Here is a 21,050-nt window from a genome sequence, read left to right on the forward strand (position 1 = left end):
TGTTGGCTGTTAAAACTTTACTACAGAACTACAGGGATTATTTGTTAAAGACCAGTGTATGTTGGCTGTTAGAACTTTACTACAGAACTACAGGGATTGTTTGTTAAAGACCAGTGTATGTTGGCGGTTAGACCATCACTACAAAACTACAGGGATTATTTGTTAAAGACCAGTGTATGCTGGCGGTTAGACCATCACTACAAAACTACAGGGATTATTTGTTAAATACCAGTTTATGTTGGCTGTTAGAACTTTACTACAAAACTACAGGGATTGTTTGTTAAAGACCAGTGTATGTTGGCGGTTAGACCATCACTACAAAACTACAGGGATTATTTGTTAAAGACCATTGTATGCTGTCTGTTAGAACCTTACTACAAAACTACCGGGATTGTTAAAAACCAATATATGCTGGCGGTTATTCAAACATTACAAAACTACAAAGATTGTTTGTTAAAGACTAATATTTGCTGATGATTAGATTTATTTATTTGTTTCCCTTACCATTTATGCCAATTATAGGTTTATTCCTTGGGGGCTTTTGATAACATTTACGCCGTACGTTAACAGGCAGCTTGTTATTGAAGTTCTGTCATGTCTAACATAATTGCAATCCTGCTATGGCTAGGTCTGTGCTATGTACAGGTGCTAAACTTTGCGAAACCTACATTATTATGTGTGATTTTTTGGCTGGAATGGCATGTTTTATCGGATTACATTGTTTCTTTATTTTCAGACGTTGATGAATGTGCCTTGGTGAGCTGTAGTCAAGAATGCTCTAACAGCGATGGAGGATTTAGCTGTCGCTGTCGCTCAGGATATAAGCTTCTCTCTGACAAATTTACCTGCGAAAGTTAGTAAACGCATCGAACAATCACAGTAAACGTCTCGATCAATCAAAGTAAACGTCTCAAACTATCAAAGTAAACGCCTCGAAGAATCAAAGTATGAGCCTCGAACTATCAAAGTAAACGCCTCAGACCATCAAAGTAAACGTCTTAAACAGTCAAAGTAAACACCTCAAACAATCAAAGTAAACGTCTTAAACAGTCAATGTAAAGGCATTGAAAAATCCCATTTCATTAAACGAGTAAAAATATTGCCTTTGTTTTGACAGCAGTAGAATGGGGACTTTGGATAAATAACGTTTTTGGAGAAGTCATTTGTTCGTGTTTATTATGTGGTGGCAATATGCTGGGTATTCTGCAGAAGCTTATTTTGTTTTCATGTAAATGTTCACCGGTTAGTATGGCGGGTATCATTGACTAGTAGGGAAGGTGTCACTGACTGATGTGGTGGGTAACACTAGCTAGTAACACTCGTTAGTATGGCGGGTATCCCTGGCTACTTGGCTACTATGACGGGTATTACCGAATAACATGGCGGCCTTCACTGGCTAGTATGGCGGGTATCACTGGCTGGCATGACGGGTATCACTGGCTAGTATGGCGGGTGTCACTGGCTAGTATGGAAGGTATCACTGACTAAAATGGCGGGTATCACTGGTTAGTATGGAAGGTATCATTGACTGATATGGCGGGTATCACCGGCTAGTATGGCGGGTATCACTGGCTAGTATGGAAGGTGTCACTGACTGATATGGCGGGTAACACTGGCTAGTATGACGGGTGTCACTGACTGATATGGCGGGTAGCACTGAACAATATGACGGCCTTCACTGGCTACTATGAAAGGTATCACTGGCTGTTATGACGGGTATCACTAGCTAGTATGGCGGGTATCACTGGCTAGTATGGAAGGTATCACTGACTATATTGGCGGGTATCACTGGCTAGTATGGAAGGTATCACTGACTGATATGGCGGGTATCACTAGCTAGTATGGCGAGTGTCACTGGCTAGTATGGAAGGTATCACTGACTGATATGGCGGGTATCACCAGCTAGTATGGCGGGTATCACTAACTAGTATGACAGGGTATCATTGGCTTGTATGGCGTGAAGCACTGCCTAGTGTGGAAGGTATCACTGACTAATATGGCGGGTATCGCTGGCTGGTATGGCGGGTATCACTGGCTGGTATGGAAGGTATAACTGGCTAGTATGGCGAGTATCACTGGCTGGTATGACTGGTAGCTCTGGCATGTATGGCGGGTATCACTGGCTAGTATGGAAAGTATCACTGGTTAGTACGACGGGTATAACGGGCTAGCGTGACGGGTATCACCGGGTATAACTTTTAAAGGGTATAAAAGCTCTATTCCGGATTTTAGGGGGATACTGAGTCAGTGCTCTACTAAGCATTTTGTTTTTAATACTTTTTTTTGCAATGAAATGGTTACCGTTGTGCTCGGGTACATGTAAGTGTATTGAAGTGTATTGTAATATTTTTATACAGAGTGTGACGGTTTGCACTGGGGCGATAATTGTGCCAGTGAGTGCAACTGCACCGAGAATGCTGAGAGGTGCGACAACCTCAAAGGGTGTGTGTGCAAACCGGGCTGGCAGGGCGCTGACTGTGACGAAGATGTGAACGAGTGTGACGATAAACAGTGTAAGCTGTTAGAGGAGTGTGTCAACTTGCCTGGGAGCTATGAGTGTGTCTGCTTGGACGGTTACAAGCCTGTGGCAGGAGACTGTAAAGGTAGGCTAAGATCTAGACCAATAAGATCTAATAAGACCAATCTACATCTCGCATAAACATACTGTACTGTATTAAATGATTTTGTATGAATTAAATCCAATGGGTAATTATTACAGCTTTATAGGAAACGTATTTTCAATATTTTTACAAAGAAATTAAGATCTTTGATAAACGTACAGTTCTTTATCAAGTCCATGCCCCTAACAACAATACCATGAAGAAATTCGTGAAACTGTTCAGTAAACAAGATTTCATTTAGGAGAACATTTGTCTCTGTGATCGGTATCTTGTAAAACCAAATTTTTCAGACATTGATGAGTGTGCCAGTGACCTGCTGCATACCTGTGTGTATGACTGTGTGAATGTAGCTGGCCACTTTTTGTGTAAGTGCCCTGCCGGCTACACGGGAAACGGCACGACTTGTGAAGGTACGTAACCATGGTTACCATGCTGTATGTTCAACTCCTTGTCATCTCTGAGATGTCGACGTTAAAAAAGTCATAATTAATGGAGAAATTATATAAACATTTCTTCATCATAGCATTATGAAATAATACTAGAAAAACATGGTATGCGTAATCCGAAAAATGCGAGTATAAATCATATATGAACATTTCGACTGTGGTCTCCCCTCTACCTGTTTGTGCAGATATTGATGAATGCACCGAGCTGGTTCCAGACTGTGACCACAAGTGTGTTAACACAAAAGGGAGTTACAACTGTGAGTGTTATATTGGCCATGAGCTGGCAGATGACCGGAAGTCCTGTGTCGATGGTATGTTAAGCTTTTTGTTATAATCAAGTAAACAGTGACCGTTTGCTGCAGGTATTGCTACCCCACAGTTACACGTAAACACTATGCTTGTTGCCATAATGTAAACACTATTGCCAGTGTCAAGAAACGCTGTTCACAGATATCAGTTATAAAATGCCAGTGTCAAGAAATGCTGTTCACAAATATCATTTATAAAATGCCAGTGTCAAGAAACGCTGTTCATAGATATCAGTTATAAAACGCCAGTGAACGTTATTCCCAGCAGCAGCGTTAGCTATAAGAGCTTTCATTCTTAACAACTTCGAGACTTCCGTTAGCACACATCTTATATGTTTTATAACAAACATATATGTTTTACAGTATTGGCTATGAACAGATTGCATTTAAATATTTTAATAACAGTTGTATTTGTAACAGCCTATTTTCATACAACGGGCGATACCATTATTTTAAGTTTCTTTTAAGATTTGATTGCTAGGCACATCATATATCAGCCAGTCGCCTTGCTATCGAACACACAGACTTTCTGGAAGTTCCAGGCAGGTTGGTTGTTTTAAGAGACATATCATATGATATGTTTGTTACTTTTTCAGTGGATAAGCTCTGTGAGAGCAGTGGAAAGACCTGTAACCAGATTTGCATCGTAAATGAAACTACGTCCCAAGCCCAATGTTTATGCAGTCCGGGCTACGAACTGTTGAACGCGACCTTCTGCCAAGGTATATCTTTGTTGATAAAAGAAAAGTAAAGGATAAGTCTATATTAAAAAAACTTCTCACCATTCTGCCCTCATTTATATATCTTTATTTTAATTTATTGTGGTTGTCAAATTGTGAAAATCGGTGAATCCAATCATAGCACCTTGGCTTTCTATAATTGTCAGTAAAAATATATATTTGTTTTCATATCAAACTGTGATATATCATATTATATTTTTTTCTTGTTCAGTCCACTTTCCTGACAATTTCATGGCCAAACAGGCCAAACAGGTAACATTTTGCCTCCTGGAGGCTGTGTTTTGCCATATACCTGATAAGGTCTTGCCTGAACAGATGAGAAGTAGACTTTCATTCAATAGTTATGTTCTGCCACATTCCTGCAGATTCATGTCCAAGCACCTTAAGCACAATTTAAACTGGGGTCTCTTGAGGATGAAGAACATGTTATATACTCAGCCACATTCCTACAGATTCAAGTCCAAGCACGTTAAGCAGAATTTAAACTGGGGTCTCTTGAGGATGAAGAAAAGGTTATATACTCAGCCACATTCCTGCAGATTCATGTCCAAACACGTTAAGCAGAATTTAAACTGGGGTCTCTTGAGGATGAAGAAAAGGTTATGTACTCAGCCACATTCCTGCAGATTCATATCCAAACACGTTAAGCAGAATTTAAACTGGGGTCTCTTGAGGATGAAGAACATGTTATATACTCAGCCACATTCCTACAGATTCAAGTCCAAGCACGTTAAGCAGAATTTAAACTGGGGTCTCTTGAGGATGAAGAAAAGGTTATATACTCAGCCACATTCCTGCAGATTCATGTCCAAACACGTTAAGCAGAATTTAAACTGGGGTCTCTTGAGGATGAAGAACATGTTATATACTCAGCCACATTCCTGCAGATTCAAGTCCAAGCACGTTAAGCAGAATTTAAACTGGGGTCTCTTGAGGATGAAGAAAAGGTTATATACTCAGCCACATTCCTGCAGATTCATGTCCAAACACGTTAAGCAGAAATTAAACTGGGGTCTCTTGGGATGAAGAACATGTTATATACTCAGCCACATTCCTGCAGATTCATGTCCAAGCACGTTAAGCAGAATTTAAACTGGGGTCTCTTGAGGATGAAGAAAAGGTTATATACTCAGCCACATTCCTGCAGATTCATGTCCAAACACGTTAAGCAGAAATTAAACTGGGGTCTCTTGAGGATGAAGAACATGTTATATACTCAGCCACATTCCTACAGATTCAAGTCCAAGCACGTTAAGCAGAATTTAAACTGGGGTCTCTTGAGGATGAAGAAAAGGTTATATACTCAGCCACATTCCTGCAGATTCATGTCCAAACACGTTAAGCAGAAATTAAACTGGGGTCTCTTGGGAATGAAGAACATGTTATATACTCAGCCACATTCGTACAAATTCATGTCCAAGCACGTTAAGCAGAATTTAAACTAGAGTTCTTGAAGATATCTGTACATTTGTCTACAGATATCGACGAATGTGACCATAATCTTTGCAATGATAAGTGTACAAACACGGACGGTGGTTACACATGTGCCTGTGGTAATGGCTATCAACTCTCCAATGACCAAAAGACGTGCGAAGGTAAGTCTGAAATACAAAACTTTTGTTTGTAACACAATCTTTCTGTTCACAGACGGGCTTCACTGTCCCCTGTCGACATTGTCTTCCTATATATATAGATATATTTCTAATGTATGCTTTTAAATTTGGGGGGGGGGGGGGGTCAAAATATGAATATGTAAACAATGGAAAGTGATAAACGGTTAAAATTTTTGTCCTTCTCTCATTGTAATAACAAATTGTGGAAATGACTGATCAGGGCTCATGTAGGTGAAATGGCTTCAAACAGATCACATAAACGTGTTGACTCTGACTCTCAAGAGCTAGATGCGTCGACTCTTCATCTGGTGAAGTTGGCACTACCTAACTACCTTGTTTTGCAGCTTTTTGCTTGCGCCTTTCCCACGTCAGTTAGGTGGTAGCTGACTCCATGCATGCAACCCATTTTCTTCAGGCTAAAACCTGATCACTGCCCTGTCAGATCAAACAAACCCTGATCAAATAAATAGATGAATGGCTCTAATTTTTCCCGGTGTTCTGCAACACCAAACTTGTTCCCATTGTATGTACGTGTGTATGCAGGTGGTTTGTTAATCCTTATGCGTGTGCAGTAAAACACCGAAATACTGAGTGACAATGAAGCTATGGGCTTCGGTTTAACACTACATGTACTTGTGTATGTCTGAATGCGTTGTGGAATAATAAATTAATATATAAGATCACAGGTGTGCTGAATGAAGATTACTTCTTTGTCGCCATCTTTGGGTGAAAGTTTTTATTCATATATGTCCATCACAAAGCACTCTGTATATTTATTTTTGTGTCCCCTGAGGAAAGAATCAGTACCAATTTCCACAGAACTTCAAAAATTGATTTTTCGTAAAAATATACTTGGCCATATAAAAACAAGTGGAAAACAAAATTTGAATTTATGAAATGTTGTGTATCTTGGTCCAGCAAAATATTCGTAATAAACATTGTTTGTGAACAGCATGCGACGATTACCACTACGGTGAAGGCTGCAGTCTGGAATGTAACTGTGCGCCCCATGGAAAATGTAACAACACTGAGGGGTGTGTATGCAGTTCTGGGTGGGAGGGGACACACTGTGAAAAAGATGTCAAGGAATGTGATGACAAATCTAAATGTGATCAAGAGAAACTGTGTGTTGAGCTGTTGGGTTCCCACAGATGTGACTGCCCGCCCGGCAAGAAGATGCTAACGAACGAAACATGTGCTAGTAAGTTAGGGAAATATATTGTCATATGGATTGGTTAGATAAGTGCGCAAAGATATATGAAGGATATTGTACAAGGTAGTTTTTGTGGAGGATAAGACTTAAAGTGTTAAACGTTGTTGTGGAAATGGATCTTGCGATTATCGACTTGGAACGCACTTTACGGACTACGAATGGTATAGGAATGTCGGACTTGACGTTTATATTTAACTGTTTTGTCTTCTCTTTCTTTAATTACCTCTCGATAAAGAAATCATCATATAATATTCAAACTTCGTAGTACAGTATTCCATTTATACGGTACACCGACCATTTTTGTATGGATTTTATGAGGTAAGATGTCAATCAGTTATTGCCAATCGTGTAATAACTGATGTAATATATCCAAGTTTGAAGCAATGTTGCTACATGTATTCAATGAGAAAATCCTACTGTTTCACAGCTATGAATCAATTTTATGTGTAACAAATATACCGTATATATAAAATTCGACTCCATCATTCATCTATCAGGACAAATGTGTAGTTTCCTTATCATTAAAGCTGATATATTGTCTTATGATGACTTGTAGATATTAATGAATGTAGCGAGGGAACTCATGAATGTGCCCAGATTTGTGAAGACAACGACGAAAGTTACACATGCCGATGTTACCCAGGGTACAGGAGTCCTGCAGGCAACGATCGAGTTTGTGACGGTAACTATATCCTACGATACCAGTGTTTTCTTTTAATCCTTGATCATGTGGGAGTGTGAAAGGCAATGACGCTTTGAACATATTTTTAAAGATAACGGCATAATGTTTCTGGATTACAATCATTGTAATCCAAGACGATTACAGTCAAATTGATTCGTTTCCATTCGAGTCTACAAGGATCTTACCTCTTACATAATGGATAAGATTGCTTCCCCAAATTCAGTCGAAAGTATCTGTCAGAACATACTTCTGAAAAGGGAAAAGATTAAAGAATATGGTTCTTACCAGTAATTTATTTGATTAGTGTATAGCCGTACTCCCCAGTCAGTAAGGCAGAACATGTATTGACGTAAATGTCCACCGTTTTCCGCCTTACCTTGAATATATGTATAACGTTCAGGAATAGTTAGAATTTTTTTTTAAAAATGATAATGTACCCGGTCTTGTTTCGCCAGACATCGACGAATGTGCAGAGGGCCACTTTTGCGAGTCCAACTGTATAAACACAGACGGTAGCTACACGTGTACATGCCCCCTAAACTTCTTCTTGGCCGAGGACAAGCTGAAGTGTGTTAAAGGTAACCCATTCTGCCATGTCACCACTAGGCAGTTAAACGAAGGCATTCATGGAGTCAAACTCCAACCAAATAAATAAATAAATAAATAAATAACTACAAAGTTGATGATATAGAGCCATCTTTATTCTCTTTTACCAAAAACTTCAGACTCTTTGCATATATCTACGACTTCAGAACAATGACTTTGTCACCAAACACAAATAGGAATGATTCTTATTTTAAATGTCGGTCTGACAGCAACCTGCGGATGGTCGTGGGTTTGCCCGGTTTCCTCCCACCATAATGCTGACCGCCGTCGTATGAGTGAAATATTTTTGAGTACAGCGTAAAACACCAATGAAATAAATAAATATTTTGAATGTTTTGCTATGAACTATTTTCTGAGCTGTTGATTAGCACAGGGTCAGGGTAGTGAGTGTCTGGCGTATTGCAAGCTGTGTGAACACGCGACATCATGTGGTTGTATAGAAATGGTTGTCGTTGTTACCTTTAGTTTTAAACTGGTCTTTATATAGATATAGTGGTGGGATGGACAATGTGTTAGCAAAAGTGCTACCCCCCCCCCCCCCCACCCACCCACCCACCCACCCACCACCCTCACTCCCAAAATTCAGGACGGTAAAGGACAATCATAATTTTGTGATGTCTAAACAGCATTTTGATTAATTCTAGACATTTAACCTCTAATAAATTGCAGCTAACATCAATCAATTTTTACACCCATGGAGGAAGTTAAGCTGCTACTATGCAAACATTCACATGGACAGTAGCAATAAAACCCTGACTGAAATCAACTGGGAGGACGCCGAGTTTTTACTTGTGAGCATGCGCCAACTATCGCCATGTCGTCACTGCTTTCGTTTATATTCTCTGCATTGTTGTATTTTATGAAGTAGCTGTAGAGCGGGCGACGATTTCATTTTCTTAATCCACAGAGTGCACCTCACTTGGAATGTGTAAGTTGACGAACTTTGCTGCTATCTTGTAACATCGTCTCTTTTTCTCCCTAGGATCCAACTACTCGCTTTGTGGTGACGCTAAACTAGACTGCTCCTATGCATGTGACAGAAGCAGCGGAGGCTGTTTTTGTCCCAAGGAGCACGTGCTTGAACCGGATAAATTCTCCTGTAGACGTAAGTGGTGTTGTTGAAAATCGCTATATTATATGTAATGAATAATGTAGACGCGAGTGACGCAATTGTAAGTCTGTACGCGCGTGTATTAAATAATGTAGACGTTAGCGGCGCAAATGTAAGTCTGTATGTTCATGTAATGAATAATGTAGACGTGAACGGCGCAATTTTAAGTCTGTTTGTAGGCCCACGTGTAATGAATAATGTAGACGTGAACAGTGCAGTTGTAAGTCTGTTTGTAGGCCCACGTGTAATGAATAATTTAGACGCGAACCCCACAATTGCAAGCTTGATTATAGGCCGACGTGTAATGAATAATGTGGACATGCGCGGCGCAGTTCTAAGTCTGCATTTACATCTAATGAACAATGAATAAGGCACACGTGAGCGGCGCTATTGTAAGTCTGTACGCGCGGGTATTAAATAATTCAGACGTGAGCAGCGCAAATGTAAGTCCATTTGCTCATGTAATGAATAATGTAGACGTGAGCGGCGCAATTTTGAGTCTGTTTGTAGGTCCACGTGTAATGAATAATGTAGACGTGAACTGCGCAGTTGTAAGTCTGTTTGTAGGCCCACGTGTAATGAATAATGTAGACGTGAACGGCACAATTGTAAGTCTGTTTGTAGGCCCACATGAGCCGCCCAATTCTAAGTCTGTATTTACATCTAATGAACAACGAATAATGTATACAGGGGTGGCGCAGTTCTAAGTATGCATATACATCTAATGAACAATGAATAATGTAGACGTGAACGGCGCAATTATAAGTCTGTTTGTAGGCCCACATGAGCCGCCCAATTCTAAGTCTGTATTTCCATCTAATGAACAACGAATAATGTATACAGGAGTGGCGCAGTTCTAAGTATGCATATACATCTAATGAACAATGAATAATGTAGACGTGAACGGCGCAATTATAAGTCTGTTTGTAGGCCCACATGAGCCGCCCAATTCTAAGTCTGTATTTCCATCTAATGAACAACGAATAATGTATACAGGAGTGGCGCAGTTCTAAGTATGCATATACATCTAATGAACAGTGAATAATGTAGACGTGAACGGCGCAATTATAAGTATGTTTGTAGGCCCACGTGTAACGAATAAAGGTAGACGTGAACGGCACAGTTGTAAGCCTGTTTGTAGGCCAAGGTGTAATGAACAATGTAGACGTGAACCCCACAATTGTAAGTCTATTTGTAGGCCGACGTGTAATGAATAATGTACACATGAGCGGCGCAATTCTAAGTCTGTATTCACATCTAATGAACAATGAATAATGTAGACAGGAGTAGCGCAATTCTAAGTCTGTACGTACATCTAAAGAACAATGAATAACGCAGACGTGAGCTCTACTGTGAGAATCTTAACCTTCTTCCCTATGCATAACGATAACTCACTCAGCTCGTAAATAAGAATGTAAGAAGATAAAGATTTCTCTTGCAAAACTAAACTGATGTTAGAATATTCGCATAAGGGCTGGCGTGCTTCGATTGGCAAACTCTTGACCAGTGCCATCGCTGTTTCGAATCCACGTCTTGCTGTGCTTTTATGTCTGGGAATAATTCTGTTTCTTCCTTCCTGGTTGAAAACTGCATGATTTCCTGTTTAAAATAGCCTGCGACGACAAAATAATCTCTTAGATTATGCCCCTATTTGTGGTGTTGCTGTTACATATCGTTAACAGTGTATCTTCAGAACAGATTTAAAATGACGGTTCTGATGTCCAGAAGCCTTTTGAATACTGTTCATCTCCATTTCTGTCTCGTATGCTATGGATTTCAGCATATTTTTATGGATGCCTTGATTAAGACACATCTCACTAATTTGTTAAGCAAATCTTCTAATTGTAATAGTTTAAACTGTCATCACGCCATCTTAATCTGTTCTTGACAGTGGAGAGATACCGGGTTAAAGCCAAGATAACGTTTGATTTAGAGTTCACTAAGTCCCTAACGATGAAATACACAGATGAATACAAGAAGATGGTCTACGACATCCAGGAAGCGGTAAGTAGATTCAACGTTCAGTGAGCTGACCCGCGGCTGAGTAGTTAGGATGCTAACACAACACATCTCTTCCATAGGCTCTGCCCAGCTTCGTCCCATAATCCTGGTCGCCGTTGGATAAATGAAATATTCCTGAGTGCTTCGTGAAACACCAATCAAGAAAAGAAGTAAATAATAACATTCAGCTCTTCTCTTGTATATTTGACTCTGTGGTTCATCAAGCCATCCGATTTGGAATGCCATTCCTCAACGTAAAATGGACTTTTGATGAGACGCTTGTCACCTTGGACTTAATCTTTAATGAGTAGGATGGATTATCATCATTAAGGTAGAAGGGTGTTTCTTGTCGTACTATGCTTGTAGGTATGCACCTAGCCTGTGATTTAGAAGTATGTCATGGATGTATTTGCGTGGTCTCCAATACAACATAGTGTGTCATGTTCGTCACTTTCAAATAATGATGTCAGCAACCTGCGGATGGTCGTGGGTTTCCCCCGGGCTCTGCCCGCTTTTCTCCCACCATAATGCTGATCGCCGTCGTATAAGTGAAATATTCTTGAGTACAGCATCAATCAAATAAATAAATAAATCATTCAAATAATGAATTTAATCCAAATATAAGTATTTTTCCGAAAATGCATTTGTACCTGTTTCCCTGATTCATATACTGTAATGACATTTAACCATTGATGTCCCTTTGTCAAACTATCCTCTGCACTTCAAAACATGGCTATGAGCTTGTATAAACTTACATTTCAGCTGAGGATAATTTATAAAGACGTTCCAAACTTCTCCACTGTCCTCGTCACTAAGCTGGAGTAAGTATGAGTATGAATTAACTCCCTATATTTAGTATAAAACTCATGATTAGACACTGTGACTGTCGTGTGACGTGCATGCAGCAAATTGCCGTTTCGTCTGCTTAATGAGGTGTTTGCTCTTAGTTACGATGATTATTTAACGTACAAGATTTCGTCATCAATTGTTGGTGTAAAAATGGCATGAATATTTGTCAGACTATCCCATGATGTTACATTCGTTCAGTTTAAGTTATACAAATGACCTTGGCCAATTCATTCATATCCATTTTGAATAATTTGGCTTTAACGTTCAGCAATTTTATAATGATGCAATTTTTTTTTAAATATATATAATTCATTTTTCTGGATGTAACTATGTGTATTCTGAGTGAATATCTGCATGACCCTTAGTTCTTCGTGGCATCCAGGTTTGTATGATATCAAAAGCTGCTCGTGAAGGAAAAATTGTTTCCATACAAATAAGTCAAGTAAGCGAAGATCAAGGTTGATAGATGACTTGTACCCGCAGTTGTGTTGGGTTTCATGTTCTCTCCTGTGTGATCTGAACTGTGAACACTGGACCATGAAATTATTTTGTTAGAGATTTTGACTCAGGATCGCTTCTACGTCTCAGGTCCGGCTCCGTCGTAGCACTCCACGACGTGGTGTTCTCTATCCAGGCCAGTCTTGACCAGACCAAAGGTGTAATGGTGGCTTTGAACTCAGCTTATACCACCAACACGATTACAGTAGGAGGGAAATCTGTGAAAGTGGAGGAGGTGCCCGTCCTCATCACAAGCCAGGGGAATGAATGTTAGTACCGTTCTTAATTTTCTCTTTACGTATAGTTTTGCTTAAGATGATAAAAAGGCATCATTTCATTTATTCACCAAGGTTTTTTGTGATTCTTTCATTTTACAGTTCATAAATAAAGGCGGTGATGGTCATTTTATTGTTAAGTGGAACTCCTTGTAGGATAACATAGCCAAGCGTAAACTTTTAGTGAATGAAATCAAATCAGATCGACTCAACTTAAAAAATCAATTAAATACAATATAATATTTCTTTTTAAGAGAGATTTTAAATATGGGTTGGCAGCTGGTGGACCTCTAGTGGGTAGAGAATAGAAAGGCTGCTCTGTTTTATAGTCTAATCTGTAAGCTATAGGTCGAAATATGAATGTAGAAAGTACTACTATTGCAGCTGTCTCACTGAGCCGCAGCTACATGAATGCATTAAGCCATATGTGCCAGACGCGGCGACCGTGACACTGTATGCACACTCTTAATTCGTTTTCGATTTTCCTCTAAAGAGAAAAGGACACTTTAAAGTGTGTGTGTGTGTGTGTGTGTGTGTGTGTGTGTGTGTGTGTAATGTCTTACCGTTTATAAATGAGGATGAAACATTTGCACTAGAATTTGATCTTTTCAGCTAACAAATGTTTTCAATTTGGATCATATTTATAATTTTGATATATTCATAAATATTATCACAATTCCGATTGAATGTAGTTGTTTTGGCGTAAAGAACAAATTTACATTTAAAAAATTTATTAATGATGCATCACGTCCTTATTTATAACATTATTATGTAGAGACGATACATACCAAAAGGTGGTCCAAATACCCACCATCAAAAATATTTTCAAATACCCTTCTCTCTTGACAGAAAAAAAAGCAAGAAAAATATTTCTAAATATATAAAAGACCGTATTTGCAAATACGTTTTCATGCCATTTCATCTGGTAATTTCTATGTTTTCTTCTCCTTTAATACGTGCATGACTATACCACCTCAATTTGTTATTACCACATTTTGAGGCTAAACATAAAGATCTTTCCACAGTTTGTAAATTCAATATCCTTTTCACTGTTATTTATCTCTTTCACATAGCACTTAAATTTTCTCGCGGGAAACTTCAGCTGTCACAAGTACACAGTATATCAGCTGTCGCAATCACACAGTATATAGTCTGTCACAATCACACCTGTCAAAGTCACACAGTTTATCAGATGTCACAATCACACGGTATATCATTTGTCACAATCACACAGTATATCAGATGTCACAGTCACACAGTTTATCAGATGTCACATTCACAGTATATCACCTGTCACAATCACACAGTATAATTAGATGTCACAGCCACAAGGTATATTGTCGGTACAATCACACAGTATATATTGGTTACAATCAGATGTCACAGTCACACAGTACATTACCTGTCAAAATCACACAGTATATAAAATGTCACAGTCACACAGTGTATCAGATGGCACAATCACACAGTATATAAGATGTCACAATCACACAGTGCATCAAATGTCACACTCACACAGTATATCACATGTCAAAATAACACAGAACATCAGATGTCGCAATCACACAGTATATCACCTGTCACAATCATATCGTATATCATCTGCCACAATTACATGGTATATGATCTGTCACTATCACAGAGTATATAAAATGTTACATTCACACATAATGTCAACTGTGACAATCACTCAGTATATCAGCTGTCACAATCATATTGTATATCACCTGTCAAAATCGCACAGTATATCAGATGTCACAATCACACAGTATATCACCTGTCAAAATCACACAGTATATTTCCTGTCAAAATCACATAGTATATCAGCTGTCACAATCACACAATATATCAGCTGTCACAATTTTACTGTATATCACCTGTCAAAATCACACAGTATATCAGATGTCACAATCACACAGTATATCAGATGTCACAATCACACAGTGTATTACCTGTCAAAATCACATAGTATATCAGCTGTCACAATCACACAGTATATCAGATGTCTCAATCTCCCAGTATATCATCTGTTACAATCACATAGTATATCACCTGTCCCAATCACATATTATATCATCTGTCACAATCACAAAGTATGTTAGCTTTCACAGTCTCCCAGAACATCAGCTGTCACAGTCGCATAGTATATCATCTGTCACAAACTCCCAGTATATCGTCTGTCACAATCAAGTAGTATATCATCTGCCACAATTACATGGTATATCATCTGTCACAATCACAGAGTATATCAGATGTCACAATCACATTGTATATCAGCTGTTACAATCACACAGTATATCAAATGTCAATCACAGTACATCAGCTGTCACAGTCACACAGTATATCAGCTGTCACAATCACACTGTGTATCAGATGTCACAATCAATATGTCATCTGCATGTCAACATTATTGGGCGTTTTGTTACAAAAATAGCCCACTAGAGCAACACACCGACATTCCAAATGCATTTATAAATCGAGAAGAACGGTGAAAGTGAAAATCACAAATTTAGGTTGTAGAATTGTCAGGCGCCGTCTCAACTTCTCTACGCACATAAAGTATGAAGTTAGGGACAACTGCACATAGTCATATTCATAGTTTATATCTTGCGGTCTGTAGGCTGTTTAATACACATACTGTACTGAAATTTATCCGTGCATATCCGTTTGTCAAGCGGTCCTCTGTAATTTCAAAAAAGCGCTATAATCTTACAAGTGGTCTCTAGAGTCTGTTTTCTCTAGACTTTCCACATCAGTTACGTATTAACTTTTTAACGTCAAACTTACGTTTGATTTCCAAAGGGTCATCTATGAGGCTTTGTGATAATATGTGTTTGTTTGTAGTTCTTGTGACAGACACCCTGACTTGTGCTGCTGAACCGTGTGGCTTTAACGACGTCTGTTACGAAGGGAAGGGTGTGGTCGAATGCCACCCGTGAGTAACAATAATGTTCTATCCACTTCCGGAATCTGTTCTTTTTTTTCAGTATGAAAGACTACAGCCTTTAGGGTAAATCCAGAGACGACAGCGTGATAGCTGGCAGATGGTCACATGTAAAGCTGAAATCCAGCCTCATGTTAATTTACCTACATTAGGATTTTATTCTTACTATAAAATGCTTGTAAAAATATGCACATGCTTGAAAAAAGGTAACTCAGACGCTCCCAGCCACAATGGCAAAAGCTGAAATAGTTTCAAAATGATGTGAACTAGAATTTATTAGACGCCATTGCCTTAAAATTACTCAAAATGCTGTGTTGTTATCACATTTATTAAACATTCCGTGAAAACAATGTTAAGGGACCAAGTTTTAGGGACTTTTACAGTCCGCCATCAGGACTAGTTTATGTATATTTTATATACCACCTCTTCCCATGCTTGACAATTAGTGTTTATATTTTGCCCCAGGAAGGCCTGAATAAATTAACAAGAATAAACAGGTTGTTCATATGCATGTTTTACATTGCGTGTTTTAAACTGCAGAAGACTTTCATAAATAGTCAAGTATTTGAATATCACTCAGAAGGCAAACAAACATGTTCAGAATTTATAATAAACGGTAGAAATCAGATATCTCGAATGATTTATTTAATGTAGCATTTGAAATTCATATGGGCACTAGTAAGCACAAGACTTCAGACCGATTCAAACGTTACATGCGCATTCTTGTGTATGGTGTGAAACAACAATGAAACAACAATGAAATCATTAAATAATAATTAAATCAATTATTACCTTATTATTACAATTAAGACCTTTCTTTGAGTATATTTAAGCCTAAACAGAGATATCCTTCACATAGGTTAACCCCGTACAAATGAAAAAAATGTAAAATTGTTCCTTTACATATTGTGAAGTATTTAATTCCTTGCCTTGTTCTTGACCTGTAGTAAGCCAGATGATGTCAGTAATGTGTAATTCATTTTCTAACAGGGAAGGGACAACGTTTGTGGAGGAAGAACAAGAAGGAGAAGGAGAAGGTGCAGAACGAGACATAAGCTGTAAGCCAGTATACCACACATCGCTAACAATCCAGTTGTTGTAACTGACTGTATTTGACTAAACCTTCATGTAGTTAATACAACATATGCTGTTTGTGCTCTCAGGCCGTCTGTCCGTTCATCCACAAGAGATTTTCTGTTGTAATCGTGAACACTTCTCACAAGATCTCCAAATAATCATGTTTTCCATGATGTATTTACATGGGCTGAATTTTTCGCACTTTATAAAGTTTTTCGTCTGACCTTGGATTTTTTTCAGTGGCCCTTGGACTAGGTTTGGGCATCGGTCTTGGGGCTCTACTGTGCGCTGTGATCATTTTCCTGATGGTCAAAAAGCCCTGGGCCAAAGGCAGCGGTGAAGTGACAACTATATCCGCCAGACAGCCGTACGTAAATTTTTACCATTTCTTTTTGCAATTATTAATTTTTTCTTCAAGTCTTGTCAAAAAATTTTAAATCTTGTGATACACTTTTTTTCGTTATATATGTTATTTCTTTATACATTTTATCAGACTTGTGTGTCTACTTTTCATTTATTAGACTAACTGGATCGAAAGGGTCGTTGAACGGAAGACGATCGTCTCGTGTATCACCAACCTAAACAATCCAGCATATAATGGTAAGCCTCGAAAGATCATTTCTCACTTTCATGAGTTTTAATTGCCATATATACAGATCCCACGATGGGGATCAATCAAGGGTTGAGATTTGCGACCTTAGGTTCATTTTGCAAATGCCATTATGTTGGAAATCGTCCCACGCTATAGCTGTTTAAATTCAAAGGCAACAATAATTATATCACTTGTCGTTTTCGTGTATGAAATAAGTATTATATTTTCAATCACAAACAAGCACAGGTTACAATCGAGGTGTGCACAGTCACAAAACTTGGTAAGTCATAGTTCCCGTAACTTTTTCCTAAATGTTGTTGTTTAAGCTATAGCGCCACAAAATGATGAAACATCCATGTAAGGGGAGCTAACTATGTTGTTTAAACAGTTAATCCGAACAAGTCTGTTAATGTACCTCAACCAAAAGCTGGCTTTTCAGGCCGCTCTTCGGACTCCGTTAATGTTAGAAATGTCAGTCTTCTCGTATAAATATCATACTTACAAGTAGTTACGCTGCTCTGGATAAGACACTTTGGACTTTGCTCGAGTATTAAAACTTAAATCACATGTGTCTTGATCATCTAACGAAGCCGAATCTATTTCTATCTGATTTAGGGGAATATGTGTGGAGTGGACGAAGCGGGAGGTAATCGCGCAGTGCCTTAACTGCAGATGAAAGGTCTGGTACCTGGATAACCTCTATTTCGTCGTCGCCATCTACTTACAGTGTTCTTCCATAGCGTTGACGTTATCTTAGAAATAAGTTATATAAAAAATAAACAATGTCATATTCTGACTGTTTGCCGACTATTTGCCGTGTTTTATGGACATATTGGTGTCATTATAAGAAATTGATTTTGTTTTATTACTTTTTGACAATGCTTTCGTTTTCTAGAAAGTATCCACACAATATGAATACCGTTGAAAGTATTACATTTAACTTTGTATTTGGTGTTTTTGTGGAATAATTCAATCTGATGGACCCTTTTTAAGGAGGGGGGGAGGCATTTCAAAAGTCCACAAAACTTAGAGTGTTTTGTATCAGAGTGAGAAATTGGACAAATTTTGACACTTCATCGAAATGCAAAAGGCTTACTATAAATCAATTATATATGTATGTTTACAAAAATATAGGTTTGTGTAAAAAAAAATATGTGTGTGTTTAGGAAACTTGCTATTCCTACGATTTTTGTGTCATGTTTTCTATTCTTAGTTTTGGTAACTGTATTGTTTCTATATATAAATTTTGATATTTTCCATGGTTATACAAAAATGTGAAACGCATTTCCAAAATGTGTCCTCTAGAAATGCGTGTAACCTGCCCTTTGTCTTAGCGTTACAAACTTTGAAAAAAGGCATTTCTTTATTGTGTAACCTGTTTTCTTATCGCCTGCATGTTTTAGAACTGCAGAAGTTTGTTTTATAAATAGTCAAGTATTTGAATATTATTTTTTTTCTCAGGCGCTCCCAACTACCATGGCAAAAGCTGACATAGTTTTAAAAGGATGCAGGGATGTTAATTGGAATTTATTCGACGTCATTGGTCTAAAATTACTTAAAATGCTGTGTTGTTATCACATTTATTAAACATTCCGTGAAAACAATGTTAAGGGACCAAGTTTTAGGGACTTTTACAGTCCGCCATCAGGACTAGTTTACGTATATTTTATATACCACCTCTTCCCATGCTTGACAATTAGTGTTTATATTTTGCCCCAGGGAGGCCTGAATAAATTAACAAGAATAAACAGGTTGTTCATATGCATGTTTTACATTGCGTGTTTTAAACTGCAGAAGACTTTCATAAAAAGTCAAGTATTTGAATATCACTCAGAAGGCAAACAAACATGTTCAGAATTTATAATAAACGGTAGAAATCAGATATCTCGAATGATTTATTTAATGTAGCATTTGAAATTCATATGGGCACTAGTAAGCACAAGACTTCAGACCGATTCAAACGTTACATGTGCATTCTTGTGTATGGTGTGAAACAACAATGAAATCATTAAATAATAATTAAATTAATTATTACCTTATTATTACAATTAAGACCTTTCCTTGAGTATATTTAAGCCTAAACAGAGATATCCTTCACATAGGTTAACCCCTTTACATATTGTGAAGCATTTAATTCATGAATTCATAGTAAATGAAATCATGTCAGTAATTAATTTTCAGGAAAACAGGAAAGTGACGATACTTGGTGAAGAAGCTGCAGAAAAAGAGATAAAATGTAAACCAGTTAACCAGATATGCCGTTAATTCGTTGTAACTGACTGTAATTGCCTACACCTCACTGTGATTAATACAACATTTGTGGTTTGTGATGTCAATCCATCTGTCCGTTCGTCCACTAGACATTTTCTGGTGTAATAGTAAACACTTTTCACAAGATCATCTCGAATTAACATATGGACAATTTCTTATTTGCATCTTAAGTAGGATTTGTTTATCGAGTTGTATGATTGTCCACCAATGTAGTTAATTCATCTAGATCTGGCTGCTCAGTTGTACATACATTGCTTGCAGCGTATCTCTAAAAACTTACAGCCACTGTGCTCATACAAATTTCCTTACCGGATCGTCACTACAGATTGTCTTCTAGAAAGAGGGAACATTTCTCAGCTGTTTGCTGTGGTACTCTATAATGGTAAACTCAGACATGAACTCTGAAACAGAAGGCTCCTGTGAACTAGATGAATTTTGGATTGGTTTTTATATTTATTAGAAAGGTGTACGCAGCACTGAAGAATTCTTCATTTATATATGACGGTCAAATCACAGCACATCTCAGATTTGAAGAACATACAGATTTATGTATATGTTTTCCCCTCTGACCTTGAACTCTTTCAGTGGCTTTCTTGGGGTTCTGCTGGCCGCTGTGATCAGTTTCCTATTACTGAGAGCAGAGAGATCTACAAATTCCCTGCCCAAGGCCGGTTGCAAACCTGCATCTCGTGTGTCCCAGCGATTGAAAGCAACCATCTATATAACCTTTACACCACAGCCCGCTCTCTGAAAAGCTTCCTTGAGCACTCCCAATCCTAAATACATAAAATGTCTTTGATTTATTTATTTGTTTGATTGGTGTACTGAAGAATATTCACTTATACAACGGCGGCTAGTATTATGGTGGGAGGAAACCGGACAGAGCCTGGGGGAAATCCACAACCATCCGCAGGTTGCTGGGGGGGGGGGGGGGCTTCCCACGCACGGCCGGAGAGGAAACCAACATAAGCTTGACTTGAACTCATAGCGACCGCATTGGTGGGAGGCTCCTGGGCTATGGTGCTGGGTTGGTGTGCTAGCCCCCTCAACCTATCGAGGCCCAGAAATGTCTTTGACTAACGTGTAAAAAACCAATAGAAAAAATAAATGATTACAAATGATTGTGATATAACTGTTGTGGCATCTTCTCACTCAGACCCCACAGAAAGTAAACTTGAAGTGTGGTGTTATTCAATAAATAGT

The 21,050-nt window shown here is 38.4% G+C and overlaps 1 protein-coding gene across 1 annotated transcript in view; it reads left to right on the forward strand.

The window, feature by feature from the left end:
- Window positions 1–20,655, forward strand: part of LOC135464192 (mucin-like protein) — a gene marked incomplete at its 5' end in the record, with an annotated part of 36,480 nt that extends 15,825 nt beyond the window's left edge. The window contains 18 exons of the mRNA XM_064741700.1: window positions 737–853; window positions 2,358–2,603; window positions 2,912–3,031; window positions 3,253–3,378; window positions 3,972–4,097; window positions 5,594–5,710; window positions 6,681–6,929; window positions 7,498–7,623; window positions 8,079–8,201; window positions 9,212–9,334; window positions 11,232–11,344; window positions 12,104–12,162; window positions 12,779–12,957; window positions 15,808–15,898; window positions 16,898–16,965; window positions 17,225–17,351; window positions 17,506–17,584; window positions 18,192–20,655. Coding sequence (XP_064597770.1) covers window positions 737–853; window positions 2,358–2,603; window positions 2,912–3,031; window positions 3,253–3,378; window positions 3,972–4,097; window positions 5,594–5,710; window positions 6,681–6,929; window positions 7,498–7,623; window positions 8,079–8,201; window positions 9,212–9,334; window positions 11,232–11,344; window positions 12,104–12,162; window positions 12,779–12,957; window positions 15,808–15,898; window positions 16,898–16,965; window positions 17,225–17,351; window positions 17,506–17,566 — 2,171 coding nt within the window. The remainder of the gene's footprint in view (window positions 1–736; window positions 854–2,357; window positions 2,604–2,911; window positions 3,032–3,252; window positions 3,379–3,971; window positions 4,098–5,593; window positions 5,711–6,680; window positions 6,930–7,497; window positions 7,624–8,078; window positions 8,202–9,211; window positions 9,335–11,231; window positions 11,345–12,103; window positions 12,163–12,778; window positions 12,958–15,807; window positions 15,899–16,897; window positions 16,966–17,224; window positions 17,352–17,505; window positions 17,585–18,191) is intronic.
- Between the last annotated feature and the right edge of the window lie 395 nt (window positions 20,656–21,050).

The sequence above is a fragment of the Liolophura sinensis genome, chromosome 1 (genome assembly GCF_032854445.1).
Source record: "Liolophura sinensis isolate JHLJ2023 chromosome 1, CUHK_Ljap_v2, whole genome shotgun sequence".
Classification (NCBI taxonomy): domain Eukaryota; kingdom Metazoa; phylum Mollusca; class Polyplacophora; order Chitonida; family Chitonidae; genus Liolophura; species Liolophura sinensis.